Below are 27757 nucleotides of genomic sequence, written 5' to 3'. Positions count from 1 at the left end.
GGAAAAATCAACAATAATAAATCCATGATAACTGCTAATCTTTGTAGGAGTCACCAACCCCGTTGTCATACTGTATTTCTGGAAGTTGCTCTTCAGGTCCAAACCAGTATACGCTGTGACCACATCATTGTTATTTTACCTAGCGTTATGTTCCAAAATATTTTATTTATAACAGATCGACAAATTCTGTAGGAATTAACAACAACGTTAGTACTATACACCTAGAACAAATTGTTCGTCAGATGGCCCATACTATTTCCAAGTTCTGACACAATCCGCTAGGGCCGCTGATTGGAAATTGTATGGGCAAATACGTAAACAAATACCAAAACAGTCATATTTGTCAAAACGTAAAAACTCCTGGTAAGGGTACTTTTTGTTCTTAATTATTAGTCATCGCTTGTCTTTAAATCGATCTTATAATGCAGGTAACTAATCAATCTATGGTAACTCTCTAATCTTGTAGGACTCACCAACAACATTGTCAGTGCTGTACCTGTGGAAGAAATTACTTTAGATCCAACCCAGTTTGTCCTGATATATCCGTTATCGCTGTGACCACATCTTTCGTCTTTTTCCCGGTCTTATGACGTATGTAATCTTCAGACCTAAGTTTCTGGAACTGAAGGTCCTGCCTAAAGATTGTCCGTTTCATGTAGCAGTCAGTTGGTGAGTGCTACATGAAACGTTGCCAGTAATGTCTCTGGAAGAAGTTACTCTTCAGTACCAAGCCTGATTGTCCTGAATTGTCATCGCTAGTCTTCGATCGGATCTTAGGAACAATGCACCTAATCAATCTATGGTAACTCTGCTAATCTTGTAGGAGTCACCAACAACGTTGTCAGTACTGTACCTCTGGAAGAAATTACTTTAGATCCAACCCAGTTTGTCCTGATATATCCGTCATCGCTGTGACCACATCTTTCGTCTTTTTCCCGGTCTTATGACCTAGGGTTATGTTATACCTGGTAATCTCCAGACCTAGGTTTCTAGAACTGAAGGTCCTGCCTAAACACTTGGTCCGTTTTACGTAGGATTCACCAACAACGTTATCAATTTTGTCTCTGGAAGAAGTTGCTGTTTAGGACCGAACCTGATTGTCCTGAATAGTCATCGCTAGTCTTCGATCGGATCTTAGGAACAACGCACCTAATCAATCTATGGTAACTCTGCTAATCTTGTAGGAGTCACCAACAACGTTATCAGTACTATACCTCTGGAAGAAATTACTCTTTAGATCCAAGCCAGTTTGTCCTGACGTATTCGTCATCGCTGTGACCACGTCATTGGTCTTCTTCCCAGTCTTATGACCAAGGGTTATGTTATACCTGGTAATCTCCAGACCTAGGTTTCTAGAACTGAAGGTCCTGCCTAAACACTTGGTCCGTTTTACGTAGGAGTCACCAACAACGTTATCAGTTTTGTCTCCGGAAGAATTTGCTCTTGAGGTCCGAACCTGATTTTCCTCAATTGTCATCGCTAGTCTTCGATCGGATCTTAGGAACAATGCACCTAATCAATCTATGGTAACTCTGCTAATCTTGTAGGAGTCACCAACAACGTTGTCAGTACTGTACCTCTGGAAGAAATTACTCTTCAGATCCAAGCCAGTTTGTCCTGAAGTATTCGTCATCGCTGTGACCACGTCATTGGTTTTCTTCCCAGTCTTATGGCCTAGAGTTATGTTATACCTGGTAATCTCCAGACCTAGGTTCCTGGAACTGAAAGTCCTGCCCAAGGATTTGGTCCGTTTGACGCTGAACTTGTCCCTGGGCATCTTGATGTCGTAGATGGGGTTGATGATCCCCGTGCAGTCGTTCAGAGGTTGGTTGAGGTTTTGGCTCAAGGTTAGCCGGGATTTCACTTGCTCCAAGTGGGTTAGGTGTTGCTCTAACTCTTGTAGCCGTTTCGATGGCATGTACTCGTGTTTTAGTGTTGTCTGTAAATAATGAAGATATTTTAAAATTAAGTCATATTTTATCGGATATTGACAATAATTATAGAATATAAGATTTATCCTTTGACGCGTTACGATACTATATCATACGTAAATATACGATACAATAACAATACACTAGTTTCATAGGTACATTGTTCCGCAAAAAAAAGATATACTACTTAATTACTTTTATTTAATTTCTGTCTAAACCCTGCTCACCTGTCTATCTTTATTAATATGACGTGGTAGCGGTGGCGGCTGTGGGGCTTCATCTCCCGACGTGTAGTCCACAGGCCTCGGCCTGTACTTCTGAGGGGATTCCTTCTCCACTCCTTCTGCTTCTGGAAGTTTCCAGGAGCTGAAAGAGTAACAATATGTATAAACGTTTAGTTATGCCGTTATTTAAGTTTACTAAATTCTTTTCAAGCAATCATTTTTAGTTATTAATGTACCTATTTTTTATTAGTAAATCAAAACTTACTTGGTGGACCTTTCACTACTCCTGGATCTCGCAGCCCTCGCCAGGCGATGCAAAGCAAACAGCGCACCCTCACTAGCATCGCCGAGCCAGGAACATAACTCTTGGAGTATCTGGGAAATTAGTCAAGGTGATGATTAAATGTCTATAAAATAATTGGGACTAAAAGTAGTCTATATCGATAAGCCCAATAAAATCAGTTCAACTTTTTCCAGCATTGTTTAGAATACTTCCTGTAGCTGTAGTATGTGAATATATCGCATACAAATAACAGAATTCAATCAAAGAGAAGTTGTATAAGATGCTCGCTGATCAACTATGTAACGACATTTCAGCTTGATCATTCAGCTTTTTCCATCTTTTATGAGTAGTCAACTGCCTCTTTTTACATCAAACTTACGTCGACAAAAGATTATAGACAGACATATAACTCACAGTAAACTTCCCTCGATGTAACAGCGCTAGGACCAAATCGCCCAGGGCTAAATGTAGAGTGTGTGCTCCAGAGCGAGCGGCCAGTAGGTTCAGTGGCGCGGTCTGCCCCACCAGCCACTCGTCCTCCGCACACCACGTCCCGTCTTCCACGTCTGATGCTCCTGACTCGTCCACTGGTGAAGTAGAACATTTCCATAAGCTACCCTGTGTTTGTCTGAAGAAGAATGCTATGGTTTTGAGGAATAATATAAGTATTGTTCCCAAGGTTTAAGAAAAACACATATTATACAATACGTTCGCACAAGTTTTCAGAAGGACAAACTCACTTGAGAAAAAGTTAAGACAAGACCGCTACACTATTTGGCGTCGTTATAGAATGAGTGATCACTTAATATTGGGCAGGCTTATCAGCTTCGCTATTAATATTACGTAAAAACCGCTTCAACGTAATTAGAAATTAACAATAATGAAAAAACATATTATAGAAGAGAAAAATTGGTGACGTCAGGATTCCGAAACAAATACTTCAACGAAATCAAAGCATTATTGGGTAACAATTCAGTAGTTGGTACTTACCACACAAAGCATCTTTGACACTGTTAATAAAATCCAAAGTCTCCAGGATACTCGGTCTACTCAACGCTTCCTTGTTCCTCACGGTAGAACCAGCTGACCGGGGCCTCTCTCTCAACTCCTTGATACTCTCCACCGGTTCAGTATACACCAAGCTCTTCAACGTATGATACTTCCGCCTTATCGTCTTCGAATCTGATTGGCTTGTGATGGAAATTTCTGGAAAGCCATAAGAAGTTGCAGGTCTATTCCTTCGCGATCTTCGCCTGACTTTTGGCATATCTAGGGTAGATATGTCCTGGACGGAGGTGGCAGGAATGATGTCAGGCTTGGTATTGTTTCTCCAGTAGTTGCCATTTTTAACACTCGTGAGAATTTCATCCGTACTTTCGTGCCGAGTAATTGGCTTCGGACTGTAACAATGAATTCAGTAAATGGTAAAGACTTCTTGATGCACAACTTAAATTATGATTTCTCCATACTGTTTAGCAACATTTTTTTTATATAATCGAGTAATCAGTCTTATTTGAAGGTTAAAGTTATTTTGAGACAATCATGGATATATAAAATTTAGATACTTCCCCCCTGCATTATTTTCCTACCATAAAAAGCTGTTAAGTCTTCGTATTCATGATAAAATCATTACTCACTCAACAAAGACTACTCAGCAACAGTTAATCACATTATAAATGACTGACTATTGTACCTTATAAAGGTCGTTAAAATGATATTTCAGAGCTAGTCACGTAGAATAATCGGATGGGATATTCCGACGTAAATCATAAGACGGAAAATTATTAGACGGCTAAAAGACCATGACTTGTTTTACCAGTTGTCTAGATAATGGATCGCACTTCTGTAACTTATCGGATTTCTCTCCGTTGAGTATTGACGGTAATTCAGTATTATCCATATATCTTCTATAGCTAAATCTCAAAAGTTGAAAGGTCGTTTACTGATGGGAAATGGTATTTATAATCTGATTTGTGAAAAATGTGAAAGAGGAAACCGTAATCATTCCTCTGTTTCTATCTATGACCATTTATCTATGTTATATAGTATTAATTGTTTGTTTCCCAATATAAATAAATAAACACTGCTGTTGTTAGGCAGAAATAGATGTTTATACCTAAATATTTTTGTTAATTATAACACTGAATATAAAGACGGGCGAAATGGAAAATATCTTTCAGCATTCGTTTTCCGAGAACGTGACTTGTTTTATCCAATCGCGGTCCAGATCGATAACAGATTGCTAAGTCGTCGCAATTTATTTGACCCTATCGACGATAAGGAAACGTGAGCGATTAATTTGACTACGAATTAACAGGCGTTTGAACAATACAATGAATGTTTTTACCCGACGTGATTGGTAATTTCTAGTAAGTTTTTGAGGAAAACCCATCATTTTTTACTTTGGAAATACGTGTATCTAAAATGTGTGTGGAAAGTTAGAGACACTTACAAGACATTCTAACTTAGTGTTTAGAGATCTTCCAAACATCTTTGGGGTAGATACATAACTAATGTCCAAGGTCGGAAATTGGCGCAATGGCCACTTACATGGTGGATTGCATATTCTTTTGCTACTCAAAATTCACTTCAGTTAGCTCAAAATTCAGTTTTATTTTTAGGAATATAACAAGCTAAAAACATAATTACATTACCTAAATTATACATTTTAATATTTAATTTCAACATATTAACAGAAAAAAATAATATAGAAAACCGTATCGTATATAATCCTATAGTATGGTACCGTGATTTCTGCTATCCGTACGCATGAAGCAGGATAAAAGATTTTCAGTGAGCGTTATTTATGGGATCGGTGCAGACGATAATAAAACGAGCGTCGCGCGATTAATGTCGCGGCCAAGTGCTGGAAACTGTACACGATCCGTGCACTGAATGGTGATAGGTTATAAATGTCACTTAGCTTAATAGATAATGAAAAAGGGAAGTCTAAGAAACTACTTTCAGGAGAATACTGCAGCATATAATGTAGAAATAAACAAGGTCTAAGGTCTGGAGTATCTCCTACAGCTTATATTTTCTTCAGTTTTTGAAGGTGGTAGAACCTTCTATTGTGAAACTACAGCGACACCACCACCACACCAACTTCTGCCTCATAACAGCAGAATTAAACGCTGCTGTATTACGGTTTGAAGGGCGTGGAAGCAAATTGACCTCCATAACGTAAAGTTTAAGAGTACTACGACCGCGTATTGTCATTTTAAGAATGTGTTGCGATGTTAGGTATAAGATTATGCACAAAAATAGGATCAAAATAGGACATTCACTTAGGAGCATTTTATTTTTTGCCTGAAATCGGTACTGAGAAATAAAAACACATAAACTTGAATATCTCAATAACAAATCACTATCGGCTAGGGTACTTAATGACAAAACCTGTTGCAAATGAGCTCTACTTTTACCCCTCCAAGGGAATGTATCGAATTTCCAGTAACCCTGTATATCAAACAAATAAAAGAAATTATATACCTATTTGGAATGTTGTAAATTATATTGTAATCACACATTTAAATGTAAATATATTCACAAGTATGTGAGACTTCGCTTCGGGGCTCGGAAGTCTTTTATGATTGAAGATAACAAGTCCCCACAGAGACTTGTGATGACAATGTTTTTAAGGAACTGTGTTGTAATAATGTTAACAAAGTGTAATTTTCTTTCAAGAATTAATAATAAGGGTAAATTTATATTTTTATTTTGTAATAAATCTGTAAAGCCTGTTAAGCTATACAAACAAAAATATATAATCTACAGCTTTGCTAAGAATAAGATAAGTATTTTATTAATTTAAAAAAATATTGAAGTTCCATCAAAAATCCAATACATAGATCGGTCCAATAAACTACATCAGAAATAGTTGTACCACTGTGGTGTAGGATCACACTGACAACCTACATCTTAAGACAGTTAGTCTAAAAGCATAGACTGAGAAACAATAACAGCGTAAACTAAAGAATCTACAAGAAATACGAGTAAATTTATCACAAAATCCTGTGGTAAATTTACTCCGTCCGTACATTATAAACGAGCATTAAGGAATATTTTTTGACAATTATTCCCTAAACGAACTAAAGCGAACCTATACCTGTAGAAAATTATTTTATCTAAGCCTATGACATATCTATAAATCACAACATATAACATATCTCTAACTCACCGTCGCCCAACCAGCGCAGAGTTGAAAGCGCCGAGCACACACCTCCTGGCCAGTCTCAGCTTCGCCTCGGCCTTGTCCCGGCGACTCAGTGTCAGGATCCTCGCAGAGCTGTGCTCGCGGCGAGAGGGTAGCTTCACTGGGAACGACACTGCTAGACCCTCACCCGTCGGGAACACTATGCGGAAATCTGGAAAGATTGACTTAATCATAGTCTGTATATCTAGAATAACGAAACCAATGAAGTAGGTTTAGTTGTTATAAATATTCAGAACTATTGTCCGGATGGATCGGACCTGGAATACGAGCTACGGTATCCCCTTCCCATCATATCAGGAAGCTAAAAAAGGTATCTTGCGGTTGCAGATACTAAGAGTGGAAATGGGTCCATGTATCTTCCAAGATGTTGCAATACTTTCTAAAGGTCCGCTTACCCCATCAAGCAAAAGACGTGCAAAACATTATCACAAAGTTTCAGGAAAAGTTCAACACCGCAGTCGACCCCCAATAAGTCCTTTAATAAGATTACATTTCTGAACCGTTAATATTTAAACGCTTAATTTTTTCCTACTAAAATGCGTCCAGTATTCAAAATCCTGTCGTATCACATTATTACATTGATGCTCGCTCACGAAAAATGCCTCGCAAAGACCAGCGATTACATTAACATATTTGTCACTCAACATTAATTCCATTACATAAAATACCCATTCTGGAAAAATGCGTAGACTTGTCGTCTGGTCTGTTATTGTCGTCTCTATTGTTGAAAGTAGTTATTCTATGTTGAGAAGTGAGTGTGAAGTGGGCACCATATCGGTAAGATGCTGTTGGTTTCAGTTGCGGTCCCTGAGCGGTACCCTTAGTATGAGTTTTTACATTTTTACAAAAATGACTGTTTCGTATTTGTTTACGTTGGAAAGGTATGGGCAAATACATTTCCAACGTACGTTCAGCGTCCCTAGCGGACTGTATCAGAACTGATTGGAAATGTATGGGAAATACGTAAACAAAAACAAGAACGGTCATTTTTGTAAAAACGTAAAAACGTATACTAAGAGTACAGGTATGAATGTAAACTCAATTTTATTTTCTTCTTGGTGTGGGTGTCTATGAACACGTTTTAGTTTGTCTATGGAACAAACATAACATGTTTTTGAGTAGATTAGAGTAGATAGCAGCTGAGTAGTTGTCTTTCAAGGAAGTGCTAAGTATGCCTACTTTGAGTTGGTCAGAAAAATATGTTATTAGCTCTCCTAATTTCAAAACTAAATAAATGATCTCATCTGATTTTCAAATCAAAATATTTATCACAAAACTCAGTTATTACATATTTTTGAGCATCTTGTTATCTTGTTCTCTTCGAGTAAAATATTGCTCCAAATATATATCGTTTCAATCTATCATCTCCCAAAGACACAAATATAATCCCAAGCCTTGCTCTAATTAACAAGAAAAAGAAAATAACTACATGGAAAAAATATTGTCAGTGCAAGATATACTATTACGAACTAAACTAAAACTCATTCTGTAGTTATAGTACCTTCGTTTTATTTCGATAACACTCGATTTTTGTAAACTCCAATATTGACGGGATTAATAAAAGTGAGCCAGCAATAGCAACAGCTGGAGGGCTCTCCGCCGCCACCGAACCGTGCAATCGTTTGAAATTCCCTTCCAATGTATTGCCACTAAATAAATCTTTTGATATAACCCAACAAGCTCCATTTTCAAATAGATTTATTTATGTTTGACCTACCAAGGAATTTGAGGGATTTGGAAAGTGTTTAAGGTATAAAATACCAAATGTTTAATTTATTTAGTAGATTTGAGTCGTGTACATTAAATACAGTCGATAGCAGTATAGTACTACTGATCACGAATCTACAAATATACGTGAAAATACAAAGATAGCAATCGAAACATATGAAATAATTCAACGTCAACTCACATATTATTATTTTCTATGATTTAGTGTGATATCGTACTCAATGCATTAAACTGAATTTTAATTTTTCAGATATTAAAAATACCAAATTGAGTGAATTTTCAAACGTATGATCTCAAAACCTAGCCAATATATAAAGATTTTTTTCAGAACCAACAAAGCAGAGGATCAAGGAAACGTTGTGAATCAAATACATGAAGTATTTAGTTCAAAACTCGTACAACACATCCGTCAATATTACTCAGAAACTCCAAGTTACCTCCTTTAAAAGGTCGGCGAAGTTTGCCAAGTTCCCGGTAATTGTGCTCAGCCTTGGGGGATGCGCGGGACGCAATTCTAATGTATTTGTTGTACATTATGTATATTATTTCGTTGCTTCTGTTTTACAAGAACCAGGCAATATACTCGCTGCTATATTAAACATTATGTTTATTCTATTGCCAATTATTTTTAGGAGATATCTATCGTGAGGAAATGTAACGTTACGAAAAGAGCCTTAGATATACATACTTAATAGTGATATTATTTTTGTAAATGTAATAAGTGGCTGTATTTAAGAAAAAGTAACACCGTCCATCTTGGGCAGGTGGACCGATGATCTGAAGAGAGTAGAAACCATTAAATGCCAAATTGTTGCTATGGTGCCAATTAGGAAACGTCTATAACACGCAATTCACCTCAAAATGCTTTATAAAAGAATAATGTTAATACCTTGACCGACCATTTCAAGAAAAGGAATGAGAATCATATTATACATAATTCAAGGTGCTCAAAGATAAGCATTATGTACTTAAAAAAATGTTAATTTTAATAAATTCCATTATAGTTTTATATTATTTACGTTATGTGTTCTGTGTTCGTTTAGTGTACTAACCGCACAGAACTAAATAATAAACATACTGATCAAATATTCCCTTGTTCCGGTTGCTAAGACCCAAAACCTTCTTCAAACGGGAAGACGGGAACAAGATAGGGAATCGCGGTCTTAGAGGAGATTTTAAACTCACCGCAGTTTCCTACTTACTCACTCAAACAATATTGTCGACGTAAGTACTTCGTTTAATAGAACTATACGAAAGTATGTTTGAGAAACTAGTTTAATTATGAGACATAGATAGACAGTCGTTATTTGCAACCTGTGTTTAAATACATTAATTTAGAATACGAGATGAAAATTTTGCAAGTGCTAGTTTTCGCTTTACAATAATGAAAAGATGTTAAAGGTTTTGATTTAGATTTTGAATTCTTTGCGATGGCTCTTTAGTAAAAACAAACCTTATTTTCATCAGTAAATCTCTACTACTGCCCCATAGATAATTAGAGATTACTCTCTTACTACTCTCTTACTCTTACTACATTAGAGATTACAAGAAAATGTAACCAGTTTCCACAATTGAAATTGTCACTGTCATCCATTCGTATTTGAAAATAATTTACGAATGAAAATAGATCATTTACGAATGAAACGATATTTCTCCGCTCTTTTTCTTCGATTTCGTGTTTTTGCACCACCTACCTGCGCATGTCGGCATTGTTCCGCGTAAATTACACCATGACAGTCATTAAATGGCTGACAGAAATGTTAGCCTTTTAAGCCATTTAATGGTTTCCTTCAATTACAAGACAGTGAGATTTCTATACTAATCTATGTCCTACCCAAACAATTTCAATAAATAAACTTTGATATAATTCAAGATAAAAAGAAACAATATTGAACACGAATAAATTCCAATCATACATTCCAAAATGTTTAAATCCATTTATTGAACATCTTCATCTGCGAGCTAAGAATCAGCATTAAATCCAGCCAATCCCTTTGACCTCCAACCTCAAACCACCCTTTAATATTAACCTTTTGGAAAGCTCTCTCCAGAGGTCAGGTTAGAGTGGTCGTATTAAAATGTTAACGTATTCCGCCCGCCGTAACACCGACAAACTTTGATCTACGGGGATTTTTCCAAGAACTTTATTTGACTGTCATACTGTCAAGATATGGAGATCGATATCTTAAATTTCAACTTGAATCATATTTCAATTTTGATAAATATGAACAACAATTTGACTAAATAAGATAGAAGATTGGAGACATGAGTAGATGAAGGTGATACATGTGTTTTCTTTACTTTTTCTTTTTTTTTAAATAAAAAAGCTTCCACATGTTTTTACCTCTCAAAGTTGCTTAAAATAAAATGCCTATAAATGAAGACAACCAGTGTATAAAGTTATTATGTTCAAGAAATATATAGGTAGCAAAATGCATGAAAGTGTATGAGAGGCCTTCAATTACTGTATGCAAAATGTATAAAAGTCCTGAACTCCATTACCCATCCCTTAAATTATAGAGTTATCTGATAATACTCACCATAATGTCGATATCGGTCCACTAAGTCCACCATGGCCTTAGCCCAAGCAAACTTCTTCGCGGAATCCAGCAAACCCATACACGGCTCAATATTCCCCTCATGAACCCCCATACAAAACTCTCGTAAACCTTCGAACTCATTCTCGCATTTCCTCGCATCAAAGTCTTCTAAAAACCAAGCATTCTCCAAGGAAGTTGTGAATAGGGATTCTAGAAAGGGTTTCAGGACTGGTCCAAGGTACTTCCGATCATCCTTAGCGCCCTTGTAGAGCCAGCCGAGGATGTTCTTCATGACGTTGGTCTCGTCCTTCAGGTCTTCCCGGCGAAGGTCGGGGTCCCTACGGACTGCGTCGATGAGGCAAGCTGATGATGCGTCATAATAGTCTTTCAGTTTGTTCCATTTCTTGGATCTGGAGAACAAGAACGAGATGGAAAATCAAGAACTTTACAAATTTCAGTGGACATTTAAATTTTTCCAACAAAATCTTCAAAGTACATTATGATTATGATTAGAGATTCTGTGCCCACTTTCTATAAAATAACTCGAAACATGAACATAAAAATGTAATGTTAAAAATGTCATAATATTTTACCTGTAAGTGGATAGTTCTCGATCAAATTCACCCATAGTCCTAGTTTGGTAGTTGTTTAAGTATAAGTCGCGGGCTTGATCCAGCATGATGGCTAAGATGTGGACCAACTCCTCGATAGACTCCTGGTTCAGGGAAGTAGCTTGTATGAGGTTCGCGCGGAAGATACTGTGATTTTCCTGGTAGAGAAAATAAACTTAGGACATTATTGTTTCTTGGAAAGCTTATGAACTGTTTGGTGAACTTATTATTTTATGTCCTATAGAGATTAGATAGATCCTTACTAAATCACTAATGAAATCAGAAAAATAGTTTAAAAAAAACAGGTTTTTTATATTATTCTCAGAAAACCACATAAAAATAACTGGTTCACCATCGTAGACCATCCCCCTATGATAATGGAACAATTATTGCCTACCCATGGAATTAAAATGCTGTCTCTCAGCTACTCTAATGCATTGACATCCAAAAGACACATGTAAAATTACAGCTAAATTAGTTCGGGGTTAACTTTAAAACTCATTTGCAAAAATTGACTCTTACAAACATACGAACTAGACAAGTTAAGAACTCGCAACAAAAACAAAGTTAGCACTATAAAACGCTTTTTCTAACCGCTACTCACATAAACAACCATCCGCTTACACTTGACGAGCTCGCTCGCCACTCGCCACAAGTATCGTAATTGTCGCTTTGTGTATTTGGGTGTGGGGCCTGAAGACGCCCTTGATTCTCTGTTCAAGCTCTCCCATCGCGAGAACAGCGCTATTTCTAACGATTCTGATGGCGTTGGTAAAATTTCTTCGGTACCTAAAAAAGCTTAAAATATTACTTGTCTTGTTGAGTTATTTTTCATAACACAGCTATCGTCTAAATTTAAAGAATAATCAATTCAAAGGCTGATTCTTCAAAAACTATTACACAAAACAGAAAGGCTAGTAATACACGAACTACAGTTTATATTGATAACCGTCCCCGACTATCTCTAATTGTTGTCGAGTATCGTCGTCAACTATCGTCAATTATCTCCAGCTTTCGTCACTGTTGCATAGTGATTCTTACTTTTCATAAAATCCAACCATTGACGCTGGCGACTATTTGTCATTAAAAAGCATTCTGAATAAGGTAACAAATCTTTTTTACTCTCAATAACATAAAAGTCTTCTTGTGTTCAAGAAACATCATTACTTATTCCCATATTCAATATTCACCAGTAACTTTATGCAGCATGAGCAGACAGCTCCTCAAACAATTAGCATCAGCGCTCCAGTCCGTGTCCCTGGCTCCCCGACGCACATATGATCCTCTCTCTAAAGGATATATGTACCCTGCCGGACCGCCACGCTCACACATGTGTAGAAGCCTGCCAAAAATCAAATATAAACTTGATGCTTCAGAAAATATCCCCAGGATAATTATGTAACTTTACGTATTTTTTTTTATTCTTCAATCTTCAATGATAGTACTGATAAATCAATTCAATAAAGATTGTAACTGAACACTGTAGCTTTTGTGCACTTTCCTTCTTCACACGTTTTACGTAAACAGCAAAAAGGTGAATAGAAATGCCGCATTTTGAATTACAATATTTATTATACCAACTGAACCAAGTCGCACGTCTTTAATGAATATGGTTCGATCATTCGGATTATGGTTTTGATCGTTAAAGTTATAATCTTGTTGATTATTGATGACTCTAAGCCTCAGAAGCACTTTACATATGAAGACTGCATCTCGAAATTCCACTTCCATTTACCCAAAAACCTACAAAATTTTAAAATAATTTCAAACATACGAATCTAAAACCAATAGTAGATGATGCGAAGCGTGTGCAGAAACGCAGCATCTTGCTGAAGAAAGTTGGTACACCGCGCAACGGTCCAGTCGTTTGCGGAGCGCACAGCTCGCGGCGTAACGACTCAGCAAGCTTATTGAGCCCTGGAAACAAACAGTTTTAGTTATTAAGAAACTTTATAAATTATCAATCTTTTGTAAAATAATTTATTGAAATAGATAAAACTAAAATAAGTATTTAATTCAAAGCTTGTTTCTCCTGTTTTAAAATTAACACAATTTATAAAACTACTAATTTGAAACTTCAAGCCCAATTGATTTTAAATTAAAAAGGTCCAAATTATTTAATTTATACAAATAATAATTATAGTTTAAAAACTAAAAACCACGCTAAAATCGCATAAGAAAATCCTGACGATTCTGATGGAGATAACGGGACAAAATTATTAAAATCATGTATTGTCATCGGTTGTTGATAATTCTTCAAAGTTTTCAATTAATCGGACCGTTCAAAGTGGATCAAAATAGAGTTTTTATTTTTATTTTTTTATTTTATTTATTTTAGACACAACAACAGCATAACATACAAACATTCATATAAGTAACATTCACAAGATATAGGCCAGTATGCATGCCACTTACTGGAGTGTACAACAATCGCCAAATTTGAGACATGTTATTGAAAAAAAAAGTAATAAACATATATTAAGTACATACATATGAAAAAATAAAATACGTATGGCTTACTCAGGACAGAGAAGAGAGATGAGCCTCTTTTTAAAGTTGAGTATAGTGTCGTGAAAAATATCAATATTTATGTTCTTAGATGATAATCGGTTGTACTCAGCGCATACGCGAGAAATCGGAGAGTTTTTGAGGATATTTGTCCTGCTCCTGGGAATATAAAAGATATTCTTAATGTAATTACGCGGATATCTGTAAGGGATGTTAAGACTTATGTTGCTAAGCAGATTATTGGAGACTAAATCACCAGACAAAAGCTTTTTAAGGAAACACACATCAAGCAATAAACGGCGATTATAGAGCGACATCATTCCGAAGTGCTTTAGTCGAAGGTCGTAAGTGGCCATATGGGAGACTCCAGTTGAATGGAAAGCTAGGTGTCTTGTAAACGAACGTTGTAAAGCTTCGATTCGCTGAGAATGAGTTTCATATTGGGGATTCCAAATTACTGATGCATATTCGAGTTTACTTCTGACCAGTGCGTTATATAATATTATTTTGGTTTTAGGTAGTATAAATTCTTTTGTATTTCTTTTCAGGAACCCTAACATTTTTGCTGCTTGCCTAACGGTTGAATCAAGGTGTGCTTTAAATCTTAATTGTTTGTCCATTATTATGCCCAAGTCGCGGATCTCACTTACTTCCGTTAATTTGTCAGTGTTTAGTTTGTACGTCGCTGATATATTGTTTACTTTTCGGGTAAATTTTATATGATAGGTTTTTTTAGTATTTATTGTCATATTGTTCGCATTGCACCATTCATTGATTCTATCGAGGTCACTTTGGATAAGGTTGGCATCGTTAATTGATGTAACTGTCCTGTATATTTTTAGGTCATCAGCAAAAAGAGAGTATCTAGAGTTCAGAATGACAGAAGTAATATCGTTTATAAATGCTAGAAAAAGGATGGGGCCTAAGTGAGACCCTTGAGGAACCCCTGAATCGGCAAAATATTCGTGTGACTTATGGCCGTTAAGTACCACAAACTGTAGTCTTTTTGCTAGGTAAGATCTAAACCACTCTAATAAGGATCCACTCACCCCATACCTATTTAACTTGCCTATAAGGTGCAAATGACTAACTTTGTCAAAGGCGCTAGAAAAATCCATATAGATAGCGTCAACTTGCTGGCCTCTATCCACTTCTTTACTAAGATAAGAGGTAAAGTTTGCTAGGTTAGTTTGGACAGAGCGCCCCTTCCTAAAACCGTGTTGATGTTCGGAGATGATAACGTCTAAGTGGCGTGTGATTATAGGACAAACCAAAGATTCGAAGAGTTTCGAGATGCATGAGAGTATTGAAATAGGGCGGTAGTTTTTCATATCTTTACTATCGCCTTTTTTAAAAATGGGCAGAATTTTGGCTTGTTTAAAGATATCGGGAAATACTCCGTCTTTTAAGGAGCGATTGAAAATTATGGTTAATGGTAAAGCAATACCCGAACCACAACGTTTTATAAAGACTGGTGGAATTCCATCTGGACCTGCACCTTTGGATTCATCAAGCTTTTTAATAGCACGTAGTACGTCTAGTTCGCTAAATTTCATTCTGCTTATGCAGGATGAATCGTTAGGTATATAGTCGGGTAAGTTAATTAATGATGTTTTGTTAAACGCCGACGCAAAATGATTGGCAAACATTTCCACTATATGCGGCCCGGTCTTCGCGGTATAGTTGGCGTAGAACATTTCAGTTGGTATGGTAGAGTCGCCGCGCCGTCTGTCTTTGATAAATCGCCAAAAGCGCTTTGGATTTTTTTGAATGTTACTCTCAATTTGTTTCTTATAGGTGTAAAGACATTGATCGGTTAATTTTTGACTTCGGTCGCGTAATAATTCAAATTCTAGTCTGTCGCGAGGATTTTTGTATTTTAAATATTTTTTTCTTTTTTTGTTTTTCTCAGAGAGTAACTTTATTAGAGAGTTGGTAAACCACGGGGGGAATTTCTTATTTTTGGGTTTTGATACTGGTATATATTTATCTACTATATTATTTAGAGTTTGGTAAAACAAAGATGTCATATCGTTTACATTTCGACAGCAACTTAACTCTAATGACCAATTTATGCCCTTCAAGTGTGCTAAAATTTTACCGTAATCTGCTTTAAAATAGTTGTGTTTTGGCGTTATGACTGGGTTAAGAAAATGGCGTGCTTGGCATGATATGGTGATTAACAAGGGAGGGTGCTTATGATCAAGTTTACTAATAGTATCAATTGATTTTACAACTTCTAGGCTACTATTATCTGTGAGAACAAGGTCTAATATTCTATTGTCCTCATTAAGTACATCGTTCATTTGACACAGGTTATTAAGGGACATAAAATCAATGAGTGACAAACCTAGCTTGGAGTTATAGTTTGATGGGCTACAAGAGGCGCTGCTTGCGTTACGCGACCAATGAATAAAACTTAAGTTGAAGTCGCCTAATATTACTACTTGCTCAGTTTTGCTCAAAATATCGCTGGTATGTTCTAAAAAACTAGACAGAGTTTCTAAGCTGACGGGTGGGGGTATGTATACAACACATATAAATATCTTGTTGACAGTATTGTTAACTTTCACATCAAGTGAAATCCATAGGTCTTCTGTATTACTCTCCCATTCAACGAACCTAGATGACCGAATGTGTTTTGATACAGCGATCATAACACCTCCTCCATCCTTCTTAGAACTAACTGAGCACAACCGATCCCTTCTGTACACGGTATAACGATTATCGATGAACTCTCTATTCTCTATGTTGCTGTTGAGCCATGTTTCGGTGAGTACGATTACATTGTAGTTATTCATTAGAATGTTTTTAAGAACGTCCTCCGTTTTGGTCCTTAAGCCTCGCACATTTTGGTAATAAATACACACAGACATTTTTTAGGTAATAATACAGATACACACACAAAGAGAAAAGAGGAAAAAAAATAGGGTCTTTAATCTAAACTAAACAATTAATTGTAAGCTTTCCTCGTCCTTTATGTAAATAGCGTGGCATTGTTCGTTCCTTCTCACAAAGATTCTACCATCTCGTATCCAAACAAATTTGAAACCAGCTTCCCTAGCTTTTGAACGAGCTATTGCATGAAGGCGTTTGTTTGTAAGCGTTAGATGCTCGGAGACAAATACAGGTACGCAACGCCCACCAAGACCAAGATATTCCGAGTTAAGTTTCTTATCGCGATTTTTCTTATTAAATCTCGATACTGCAGCCAGTAATTCATCGCGACGTCGTTGACTGCGTAGTTTCACAATCACGGACCGTGGTCGGTTGCTCTCTTTATTGATCTTCGCGATTCGTGTCACGTGCATTATATCGGTGTCGGCAATGGGATTATCAACTATATTACCAAGTTGAACAATTGTGCTGGTTAAGTTTTCCAATTTATGTTCGGGTAGGCCGCTAATTTCTATGTTGGTAGAGCGCATGCTCTGCTCGACCTGGCCCAACCTTTCCGTTAAATTATGAACCTGTGATGTAAGGTATTCGTTTTTTGTTACTAGATTGTTGATTATCTCATTTTTCTCACTTACTGTCTGTAAAAGCGAATCATATTGTTTATTGATAAAAGATAACGACTCTTGAAATCCAGATATTTGATGGTTAAGATTAGCTAATTGCTCGGTGACGAGATGTGTAATAGTTTCGGTCATATCCTGTTTTATTAATTTACGTAGTCGGTCTTCTGTTAGATTGGAGTCATTACTATCTGATTTGGAACGCTGCTTTTTTACTCGCATTGTAACATTATTCTCGTCCCCCAGGTCGTCTTTTCTTCATTATTCCCTGGTAATGAGCGTAATGTTAAATGGGTTCAAAGTTCAATCCTTTGTTTGTTTAACCGTTTATGCTTCGTCCATGGAATATTTTAAAACTATTTATCGTTAATTCACATATATCCACTCACGTTCTAGTCAATAAACAATTACAGTTACTTTCCTTTTTAAAAGCTGAACACAATGATATAACACAATATAGGGAAATACTAATTTAACACTTCTTTAATTTTAATTTATCTTAAAAACTGCAATAACACGTCTACTTCGTAACACGTTCGTCGTGACAATTGAGTTCTAAGATTCCGTTACATACTCAACCTAATAAAAGCGTGGTAAAATGCCTTATGATAATACGAATACGAATAGAAATTACGAATTACTGAAAAGCTGAAATCTAGTCTTTTAGGGATCTTTATCAGGAACTTCAACATTAAGTTTTTCTTGGTAATTCTCTTATCTCTCCACAATAAGGCAAAAACTTGTCTGTAACAAAAATGGTCGAAAAAATATTTTAACAATTCCTACCTGATAACACCCCTCTCTCATCTTATCGATCAACGTATTCAGAGCTCCAGCTATCCTGGCCACACTGGATACATCAGAACAGTGAGCGTCCAAGCTGGCCTCTAGCGAAGGGTGCCACAGTTGCCACGTGGCAGCTCGCTCTGCACATACTATGGAGGACGGTGGACCCACGGCAACTGCATAGTAACCCTGGAATATAAGTTAAATAGTTTTTTAACAACTGAATATAATAATTGGAAATAGCAATGTAGATAAAATTATAATCTCCCAAATGTAGTTTTATTGTCGTGAATATCGAAAATATCGTAAGATTGACTTGATGTTGGCCTCGAAGCTCTTAGAAAACCAAGTGAGTGAACGAACCAAGGGGAGTAAAATAATTATAAATAATAACAGATTTTCGCTCTGAATGTATATTTTAGTAGGAATTAATGGAAATTGTCCAATATTTATGAGTATTTGCTGACGGCTTATTGAAATAGAAATTATTTCGGAAATTTTGACGTATTCAATAAATTTGTAAACCACTATCTTCAGACGTCGCTTCATTATTCAGTGTGAAGAAGCTAAAGAGTATTAGAATGGAAAATGTTTTTCTCTCACCAACTTTCATTAGGTAACGCTCCTTCTTGAGTTTAGGAAAGCTGGGACGTATTCGAATTCAATCTATCAGTTGCTACCCCTGAGGAGTAAGCTGGAACGCCTCGGAAAAGTATGTTTCCGTTACCTTCAAAGCAGAACACAGCACCGCTAACACTGCCATTAGGCAGAAATAGGTATGGTGGAGGTGTCGCCGGAGTCCCACCAGTGGTTCTATCAGCTTCAACTGAATGTGGTGATGCTAAAGGTTAAAAGCTCTCACGGCCTGCGCGGCGGTGTAGTGCAGCAGCGCGGCGGGGTGCGTGAGCGGCACGCGGCAGGTGTACGCGGCGGCGGAGCAGCCCGCCGCGCGCGCGCCCAGCAGCAGCCGCGCCTCCGCCTCGCCCGCGCCCGCGCGCACCAGCACCCACGCCGCGCCCTCCACTATGGCCAGCCGACGCTCCGACGCACAGTGCGGGGCCGCTGGACGATAGAATAGGTAACATGTTATAGCCAATCGACAATAACTGTACAGTGTTCTGATCTTGGCACATTATGTATCTATCAATCATAAAGCTACTATGTCGGATCGTTACAAATGTATATCTGTGAATAAGGACCCGTTACGGATATTTGTTGACGAAATCCGCAGATACGGATATGTACGCGAATCTTTATTTTCTTTCTTCGAAACAGAAATTCTGTTTCACTAATTAAGTATGTAACGGCACATTTTATTCATTATAACCTATCTTACAAATTTTCTCTTAGAATGAAGTGGAGTAGACGAGAGTCGTTCCAGAGTCAAAAAAGTTTCTTGAAACTGGTTCAAGCTTCAAAAATTCTAAGCGTTTAAGCCAATGCTAATATGCGCTAGTATAGAGCTAATTATTAGACTTTACATGAATTTGAACAAAAAAACGTCTTGTTTGCACCCTGATCAAAATCATGGAAAGCAAATTATATCACTAAATGCTATTGCTACTCCCTGCTCAAAATTAATATCAGAAATACTCGTAACTATTGAAACCGTGAAAATGTAATTTGGATAAGCAAGATGCTAAATTCTGCAAACTTAGCACACATAACGAATAATAGAATGTTTGGCAAATCTAGTCTGACAACAGCATCAAGTGAATGACAAAGAACCCTCGACAATAAACCACATTTACGAGCCCATTCGCCTGTCGAATTTATGGGTTTTCTCTATTAGCCAATTGTATAGTAAATGTGCGGAAATTAATGTCTTACATTGTGTAATTCCATTACTTATGGATTTTGGACAAAAATTACCTGAACACAACATTGGTGACTTTTATAAGTTTAAAAATAATACATGGGATCGTAGTCTATGTGTATCATTTAATAGTTCGAATAATAACGTCAGAAATCCTCACATTTTGTAGTAAATTTCATATCCACACCCGAAAATGTGGTGCCTCCGACGCTAGTCACTTTTGGATTTAATATTTATGATCAAACTCATATTTAGAAATAAGAAAATTAACTACAGCCGTTACAGGATACCATTGATGAACTGAAAGATAATTCAATTCAGTAATTTTCAGCCAAAATTACTTATTACTACCACTTGCTACTTACTACTATTTGACAATAAAAACTAAGAGCATTTACCAAATGGTAGGTATTAAGTAATTTTGACTGAAAATTATTTTTAATTTTCAGTTAATTAAAACCACAAAAACCAATAGTATATTAACATTATTACAACAATCGGGAAATAGCGCTAACCACTTAATTTGGTAATTTGGTGGATGCAAGTAATTATGTCTTTTAAAATTAACAGTTATAAATTATTTTTACTATTTTATGTGTTTCCGCTGTTTTTCATTGAACAATATATACTGGTAGTATATGATTACACTGCTACATTATACCGCTAAAATATACCTAACAATTAAATTAATTTTATTAAGTACGCTAGATTAAATACGTAAATTACACGTTGAACGATAGAAAAACATTAGTCGTCATTCCCTCATAATACAAGTATAGACTTTTAATTGGAATTTAGCAAAATGATATGAAAATAGGGAAAAATCATACTTATGACTTAGATCAGAATGATAAAATTTAAGACCCGCGTGGCGGCGCGACCACCATACCGTTCAGACAGGCAGTGGGTTCTGATCTGAGTTCAATCCCCGGTCAAACAGATATCCAAGTGATTAATTTACATTTCTGTTCTGAGTGTGTTTGTGTATTCGTCTTTTCATGTGACACCCGCGAAACAAGACATCTTACTGTGGGACTATGATTAAAGAAAGCCTAGGTTAATATTATAGCTTAGCCTAGTAGGTTATTAAATACCTATTTAACAGTATCATAGTGTTTATTTAAAAATGAAACTTCTTTGAACAATCCACTTCTTCGTTCTTTGAGCAAATCAACTTAGAGGAGATTTAGAGCACGAGATAAGCCGCGAACTAACGAACTTCCTGAAGTTTCCCAACACGTACGTGTCGACGGCGGGTAGTTGTTAAAATTTCAGAGAAGTGCCGTTCCGATTCACACTGTTACACGTGACTTTCATGTTCAGTTTATAGTTGAATCGGATTATTGTTATACCTTTTCATTCTTTATTTTTCTTTTAGTTTTAGTTTAGTTCTCAAAAATATTTTTTTACATTACATAGGAAATTCTTTTGCAAAACTGTATACTTATAGTGCCACTTAAGTAAGTTAGTTAGGTTAAATCTTATTTTTTTATGTCACTCAGTGAAAATTAACACTTAATATCGTAGGAGTAGGTCATGTTCATAGATACTTCATAGATAGTTCGTAGATACTTCTGTTATTTATATACTTCATATGGATAAATTATTACATTACTGTGAGAGTATTTCCCGTACTAAACGGACATAGATGTCCTTTTAACATTGCCCAAACAATGGGCTAGTAATAAAGAAATGATTACTACTTAAATACTTTACACATTCTTAACTTGTAGGATGTTGTGAATGCTACGAAAACATACCAAGTAAACAAATGGGTACACTGTAATGTGAACGTGAATAGAAAACTTGAAGTGTTTGTGCTATGGATATGGTATCCGCTGGAGTGAGGGTCTGGGTCCTACCAGATGGTAGAAGTCACTTACTACGTTCCAGATAGCAGTATGTGTGTGGACGCGAGTGAGGGTGTGCTGACGGGGAGACCGCCCTGGAGGCGCCTCCACCACGAGCTGCTGCCCCGCGGGCTATCAGCTCCACCCAGCGCTCCACCACTTTGTCCCTGCACATACATCTCGCTATCACATCAGCTTTCATTAGGAAGACATACTTATCCAAGGTGATCGAACTTAGTCCTCAAGTCACCGCATCATTGGTCGACCTCACATAGCATCTCATATAGTGTTGAATACAGTGTACCTGGGCGGCCGTAGCAGTAGTTACCTGTATAACAAGCTACTTTGTCGTGCGAAATTTTTGAATACATAGTAACATCGAAGTCACCAGGATAGAATGGCGTATTTTTTATTAAAATCGGAAAATTGCTTAATGCAATTTTGCGCTAAAAGTTGTATTATGATTTTATTTTAAATCATACTTACCTAACTTGTATTATTACTGATGTATATTGTCTTATTAATTCAATGTTACTATCAAAATTAAAGACCATTTTGCTAAGGTCACACAACCGCACGTGTATACTTTTAATTATTTAAAAGTACGTTATATCATACAATTTAACGGTTACTTACATAAAACTTTACAAACATATCGTCACTGGAATGGCTAAAATCTAATATGCAAAGAAACTTACTTGCGTGTTAACCTTTTAGCCTTTCCTGTGACGATATCATTACTTAATAAACTATTTTCAGTTATCTCACCTACACAAATAGCCAGAAGGTGTAAGAAACTCAGCCCACTTGTCCGCCTCGCGGCCGGACAGCCTGATCTTCCCGTAGCCGACCGGCCCGTCCTGCAGGTGGCAATCCTCTCTGTCCGCGTTCAGAGTTGGTAGCGAGTCCAATGTTACTAGGTACTCCAGGGAACGGGAACGCATCTTGAAATTATGTTTGAAGTAATTGAGCGATTACTTACGGAATGATAATAGAGGAGGTAACTGAGGAACAGTAGGAATATACCAAGTATACCCCTATACCTTACGGTGGTAGAAACTTTCTGTGGTTCAACTCCAAAGGCATCACCGCTTAACTTATCCATGCCTCATAAGTCATAACAATAGTGTCAAACATTGCTGTGTTGTAAATTGAAGTGTTTTATAAGAAAAATACTCTTAGACGACACATATACCAAGGAAGGACCTCAATCCTGTCCGCGGTTGATAAAAAATGTCTATGGTGTATGGAAAGTGGGGACTACTTGCCAACACGAGGAGTATATGCTTTTTTTGCATTTTCAGTCTAATAAACTCACCCTCTTTCCCCGATGTAGAGCTATGAGATGGCAACATCGAAACCTAGGGTCTCTTTGCCCAGCGCCATCGACGATACGTTGCACGAGGCATTCTACTGCGCACTCTGTCTCCGTGGACAGTCGCCCTGCGAAATCATGTTGTATAATTTACCTACAGTTATATGCAATGTTCTTAGCTCTAATTACCTATATTCCCACAAAATACTTATTTAACTAATTGTTAAAAAGCAAACGCACAGTTAATCTACTTGTAGTTTTCACATAATGCACCACGATTCATTCGCGGCTCGATTTACTAGGCTAGCTAGGCATAATTACAAGCTCCAGTTTAATTGAAAATCTTGTCAACAACAGGTGCAAGTGAGCATATAAACTTAGAAAATTCGCAAAAATTTGCAAGTCATAAATTTTATAAAATCACCTTTTTGGTCTTCTTCATACAACGTATCGACATATGAATTCAGAGCCCGTAGCTGGCTAACGGTGAACCGTAGACCTGCGCTCGGTAACCTCAGGTCCGCCCCTGGAGTCTCGCCTGCTAACGCCGATGCACCTGACCCCATTGCTGTGAATAGAAAACTTGCTGATGATGTTCGGAAACTGTAAAATTTTATAGAACCCACATCGTGCATACATATGGACTCTATAAAATTTTACTGTCAACACTGTATATTGTGTTAAATTTACATGACGTCCGTCAGGTATCACTATAAAAGTATCAGAATCGGAAGTATCACTTTATATGAATTTTGATAAAATTTCATAAAATTACATTATTTAGGTAAGTATATGCTATATTTTTAAATGACTTTATCTTCCTCTGAGTTCTCTGACCCAGAACGCGACTTAAAAAATAATTTCAAACTATGAGCAGCAGCGACTTCTAGCAAAGTTATTCATTGACCAAATCGAACAGCTTAACCACAGGCCTGTATTTTTAGATATAGGTCTGTGAGCTTAACCATAAATTTCAAGATGGGTATTCCAAACGGACTTAAGTGTATGATATGTTTTTTTAAATAACTATTGAAGTATATTGGGTTTTAAGCATTAAGATCTGGGTCGAAAGAATCCGGATCACCCCTTCATCGAATAACCACTGCGCACTGGCCGAAAACAAACAACGAGTATAGGATCCCATAGTTAGAATGCAAAAGGTGTGAATGTATTGTACAAATAATCACATATACTTCAAAATGGTCGTTATTTTGAAATCACAGACACTTCAATTAAGTTTTTGACATAAATTACATTCACACAGCCATCATCATTCATCATTACATCATTGCTTGCACGAAGGCCAGCGTTACAGCTATTACCTACCATCACAATCAGATAGGTATAAACAGATATTGATTATCTACGGTGAGCGCGAGCGGACAATATCAGATCAAATCAAAATGGCGATTGTTGTGCTTCCGCCGGAAACGCATTATGTGCCTCCGGTCATGCGCACAGATGACCGTGGGGTGATCTCTTATTGACTTTACTCAAAAATCGCTAGAATTGTGTTCCATCAGATCAGATTTTTCCTACAAAGTATTTTAAAGAATTTATTCAAAAAATAGCACACATGCAGACAATCCAATGTGTATTGGTAACTGCCAGTGGTATTGCGATCAATTCACATCAAATCATTGTTAAATGAGGTAGAAACCGTTGTGGTTCGTCTCCGGAGGCACCACCGTCATATCTTTTTCTGCCTTATAACCAAAATATGAAGCGCTGCTGTGTTCTGGTTTAAAAGTCATCCATTTACACGAGATGTTCCAACTTAGTCCTCAGAGGTACGAGAAGCAATATAAGGTAACTTTGTTACTAAATTTGACACCACAAATTATTTATTCGTTTTTCTATATTAAATAATTTAGTTCTAATTTTTGCAAAAAATATATCTCAGAATTAGATCAAACTTTACAAAAACAAGGTTACTTCTTATATGGAGTATATTATAATAAAACCTCGTGATTGCCGCGTTAATGAATTTTACATAACAAAAGTATATTATGAAAACGTGACAATTTTACCATTATAATAAAATGGTTACTTTATATAACTGTGAATATAACAACGCACTTTACAGTTATTTACTGAAAGATAAAAATAAACTACACTGGTCCATGAGAAACTGATAGTCACCCACATAGTCCCCATGTCAGTCCAATGCCATTGGAGTGATTGAAATCAAATTTAAAATGTTATGCAATTTAAATGCAAAAAACATTTGCACATCTCATACCAAATGTACTTAAAACAATGAAAGTAGAGAAATATTCATATATACACGGGGCTACGTTCTTTTAGTAACTCCAGTTGGTGCGGTTTTCAGGATTGAAGAGTAAAGTAAATAATAGAAGTAGGTAATAATTATTTTATAGAATGAGAAGAATTTAATTAAGCGTAATATCCATAATTGATTTGGATTACAGACTTTTTTACATTTTACAGGTTTCGAATCTTATATGGCACCGATTTTTTGTGGTATCACTCCACCCGCATTACCTTATGGTCTTGCACGTATTTTTAAATAAAAATATTCCAAATTAAATATATGGTAATAAATAAGATATCAGAGACGTCTTCACTTCAATTTAATTTTCTTAGGATATCGCACCCAAGAGTAGATACCTATTATAGATATTAACAACGATTACCTATGGTTATGAGATCCCATTATACATTTCCACTAGAATCAATAGTGTGAAATGTTATAGGTATCACATTTTTATATAGATAAAACCGTTGGTCTATAGTTACGAGACTGACGATCCTAAATGCTGACAAAAATTCCATAAAACCGTACATTAACGTATAATGAATGACTAGTAATTTGTGGCGTATTGTCGCTCTCGAGCGGAAGGTCGCTGAGCACTCGACTGTGACGCGCCTAATTTGAGAACAACTGACTTACGTAATTATAGTTTTTGTGTGTTTTTATTTACATTTGTGATTTACTGTTTTTATTATTGTTTGAATTACGTTTTATGAAAGAAGACTTCGAATATGATGACTGCTTTGTTCAACCTTCATAAGATAACAAGATTGATTATAATTTTATGAGGATACTCTACCAACTGCCTCTAATTTGCGTTGGAGCATTTGTAAATTCTTCAAGCATTCACCAGCTATGCCATAAGATTTAAATATGAAGAGAGACCCGTGCCCAGGAGTGAGACTTTTTTTAATAATGAGGGGTAGCACAATGTACTCACCGTTGCACGCTGCATTAACCCTAAACTGAATTAAACTCCTACCCTACGTACGTAACTACTCTTAACGACTAAGTTGAAATACTTCGTATAACTCATTTGCAAAACCTTTAAAGTAGATCAAAGCAGCGTTAGACACCCGTTATATAAGGCAGATATAGGTGTGGTGGAGTTACTGCTAAAGTAGAATGATGAAGAGCTCTACTTCAAAGGTTGCAGCAGACCCAACTACACAGAATACATATAAAATGTTACCTATAACTATAATAATTACATATTTTATTCCAAACATGTTTTGCTAATCAAATGAACTGGTCATAAACAACAAATGGTTGCCGGCATTAGCAATGAATATCGTATTCTGATGGGTTAAGTTATGTTATAAATTTCCTCAGAATCGCTCCGTATTCCGTTGGCGCTGGTGAAATTATGGCAATATCGCCAAACTCTGTACAGCTCTGGATAACTTTGGATGGCTATTTTATGTAAAAGTAAAGTTTTGTCGATTTAAAATTTAAGACATTGAAAAATATTTATGAGATGCATAGTACTGAATTTTATGTTTTGCTCTCTTCTCTATTGCATGTCTTGTATTTCTTCTCTATTGCAAAAACATTATACCATTAGTAGTGATAGGTAAGTATCAGTCATCCTCAAATCGCTATTGCGAATAGCTCCAGATACCGAACAGTATATAAGTTTTTTTTTTTTTTATTTTATCGTATAGATGCAGATTCTTAAAATAACAATATAAAATAAATAATAATATATTAACAACTAATGCATTAAAAGTAAACTTTAAGAAAAATAACACTTACCTTTATCTTAATAATCCAAATACTGCATTACAACACAAATAAAACAATAACAAAAATCATAAAATTAAAACGCCATATTTCAATATGCAAAAAGCATGTTTCCCGCGTAAAATAAATTTATTTTTTAATTCAACTCAAAGGCAATGGCACCCAACCCGTGCAGCCATCGCTCAAAGCGCGAAAACAAGTGTTGTTTTTCGTTCACATGCCGGCAACATAGCCACTATAGGGCCAGTAGTTTAACGACATACAAAATAACCTCTGCCATTATATATTTATAAGTATTCAATATTCATTTAACATTAGTAGCGTTTAAGCATTAGCGAAGGTTATTGTAAACATATTTTATGCAAACCATATATTTTTATTAGGATACATAAAATTTTCATAATTTTTATTTTCAT

The 27757-nt window shown here is 36.3% G+C and overlaps 2 protein-coding genes across 2 annotated transcripts; both read right to left on the bottom strand.

Annotated features, from left to right (window-relative positions):
* Positions 1 to 288: 288 nt before the first annotated feature.
* LOC140757656 (uncharacterized) lies at positions 289 to 27523 on the bottom strand. The gene is made up of 19 exons (XM_073093526.1): positions 27354 to 27523; positions 23748 to 23891; positions 23327 to 23451; positions 22777 to 22952; positions 22042 to 22175; positions 19205 to 19404; positions 18343 to 18531; positions 13305 to 13447; positions 12721 to 12872; positions 12135 to 12319; positions 11513 to 11688; positions 10920 to 11329; positions 6616 to 6802; positions 4120 to 4122; positions 3429 to 3838; positions 2853 to 3025; positions 2421 to 2530; positions 2159 to 2297; positions 289 to 1939 (listed from the first exon to the last, which is right to left on the bottom strand). The coding sequence occupies exons 2-19, from the start codon at positions 23887 to 23889 to the stop codon at positions 1517 to 1519; spliced, it is 3477 nt and encodes a 1158-aa protein (XP_072949627.1). The 5' UTR covers positions 23890 to 23891; positions 27354 to 27523; the 3' UTR covers positions 289 to 1516.
* LOC140757057 (uncharacterized) lies at positions 16984 to 17793 on the bottom strand. Its single transcript, XM_073092604.1, has one exon. It carries the CDS (start codon positions 17776 to 17778, stop codon positions 16984 to 16986), a length of 795 nt encoding a protein of 264 aa, XP_072948705.1. The 5' UTR covers positions 17779 to 17793.
* Positions 27524 to 27757: the final 234 nt, after the last annotated feature.

This window comes from Epargyreus clarus, unplaced genomic scaffold (genome assembly GCF_041222505.1).
Source record: "Epargyreus clarus isolate Ecla_fem2 unplaced genomic scaffold, WU_Ecla_fem_2.2 ptg000004l, whole genome shotgun sequence".
NCBI lineage: Eukaryota > Metazoa > Arthropoda > Insecta > Lepidoptera > Hesperiidae > Epargyreus > Epargyreus clarus.
The sequence above is the reverse complement of the archived record's forward strand: the minus strand, read 5'-3'. Positions and strand labels throughout refer to the sequence as shown.

Excerpts from the sequence above, each read along its gene's own strand:
- LOC140757057 (XM_073092604.1), bottom strand. The coding sequence starts at position 17,778 with ATGCGAGTAAAAAAGCAGCGTTCCAAATCAGATAGTAATGACTCCAAT.
- LOC140757656 (XM_073093526.1), bottom strand. The coding sequence starts at position 23,889 with ATGGGGTCAGGTGCATCGGCGTTAGCAGGCGAGACTCCAGGGGCGGAC. Across the intron at positions 6,803-10,919 it reads GGACCGATATCGACATTATG|ATTTCCGCATAGTGTTCCCG; the intron begins GTGAGTATTATC and ends CAATCTTTCCAG. Across the intron at positions 3,026-3,428 it reads TGTCAAAGATGCTTTGTGTG|TGGACGAGTCAGGAGCATCA; the intron begins GTAAGTACCAAC and ends CTACTTCACCAG.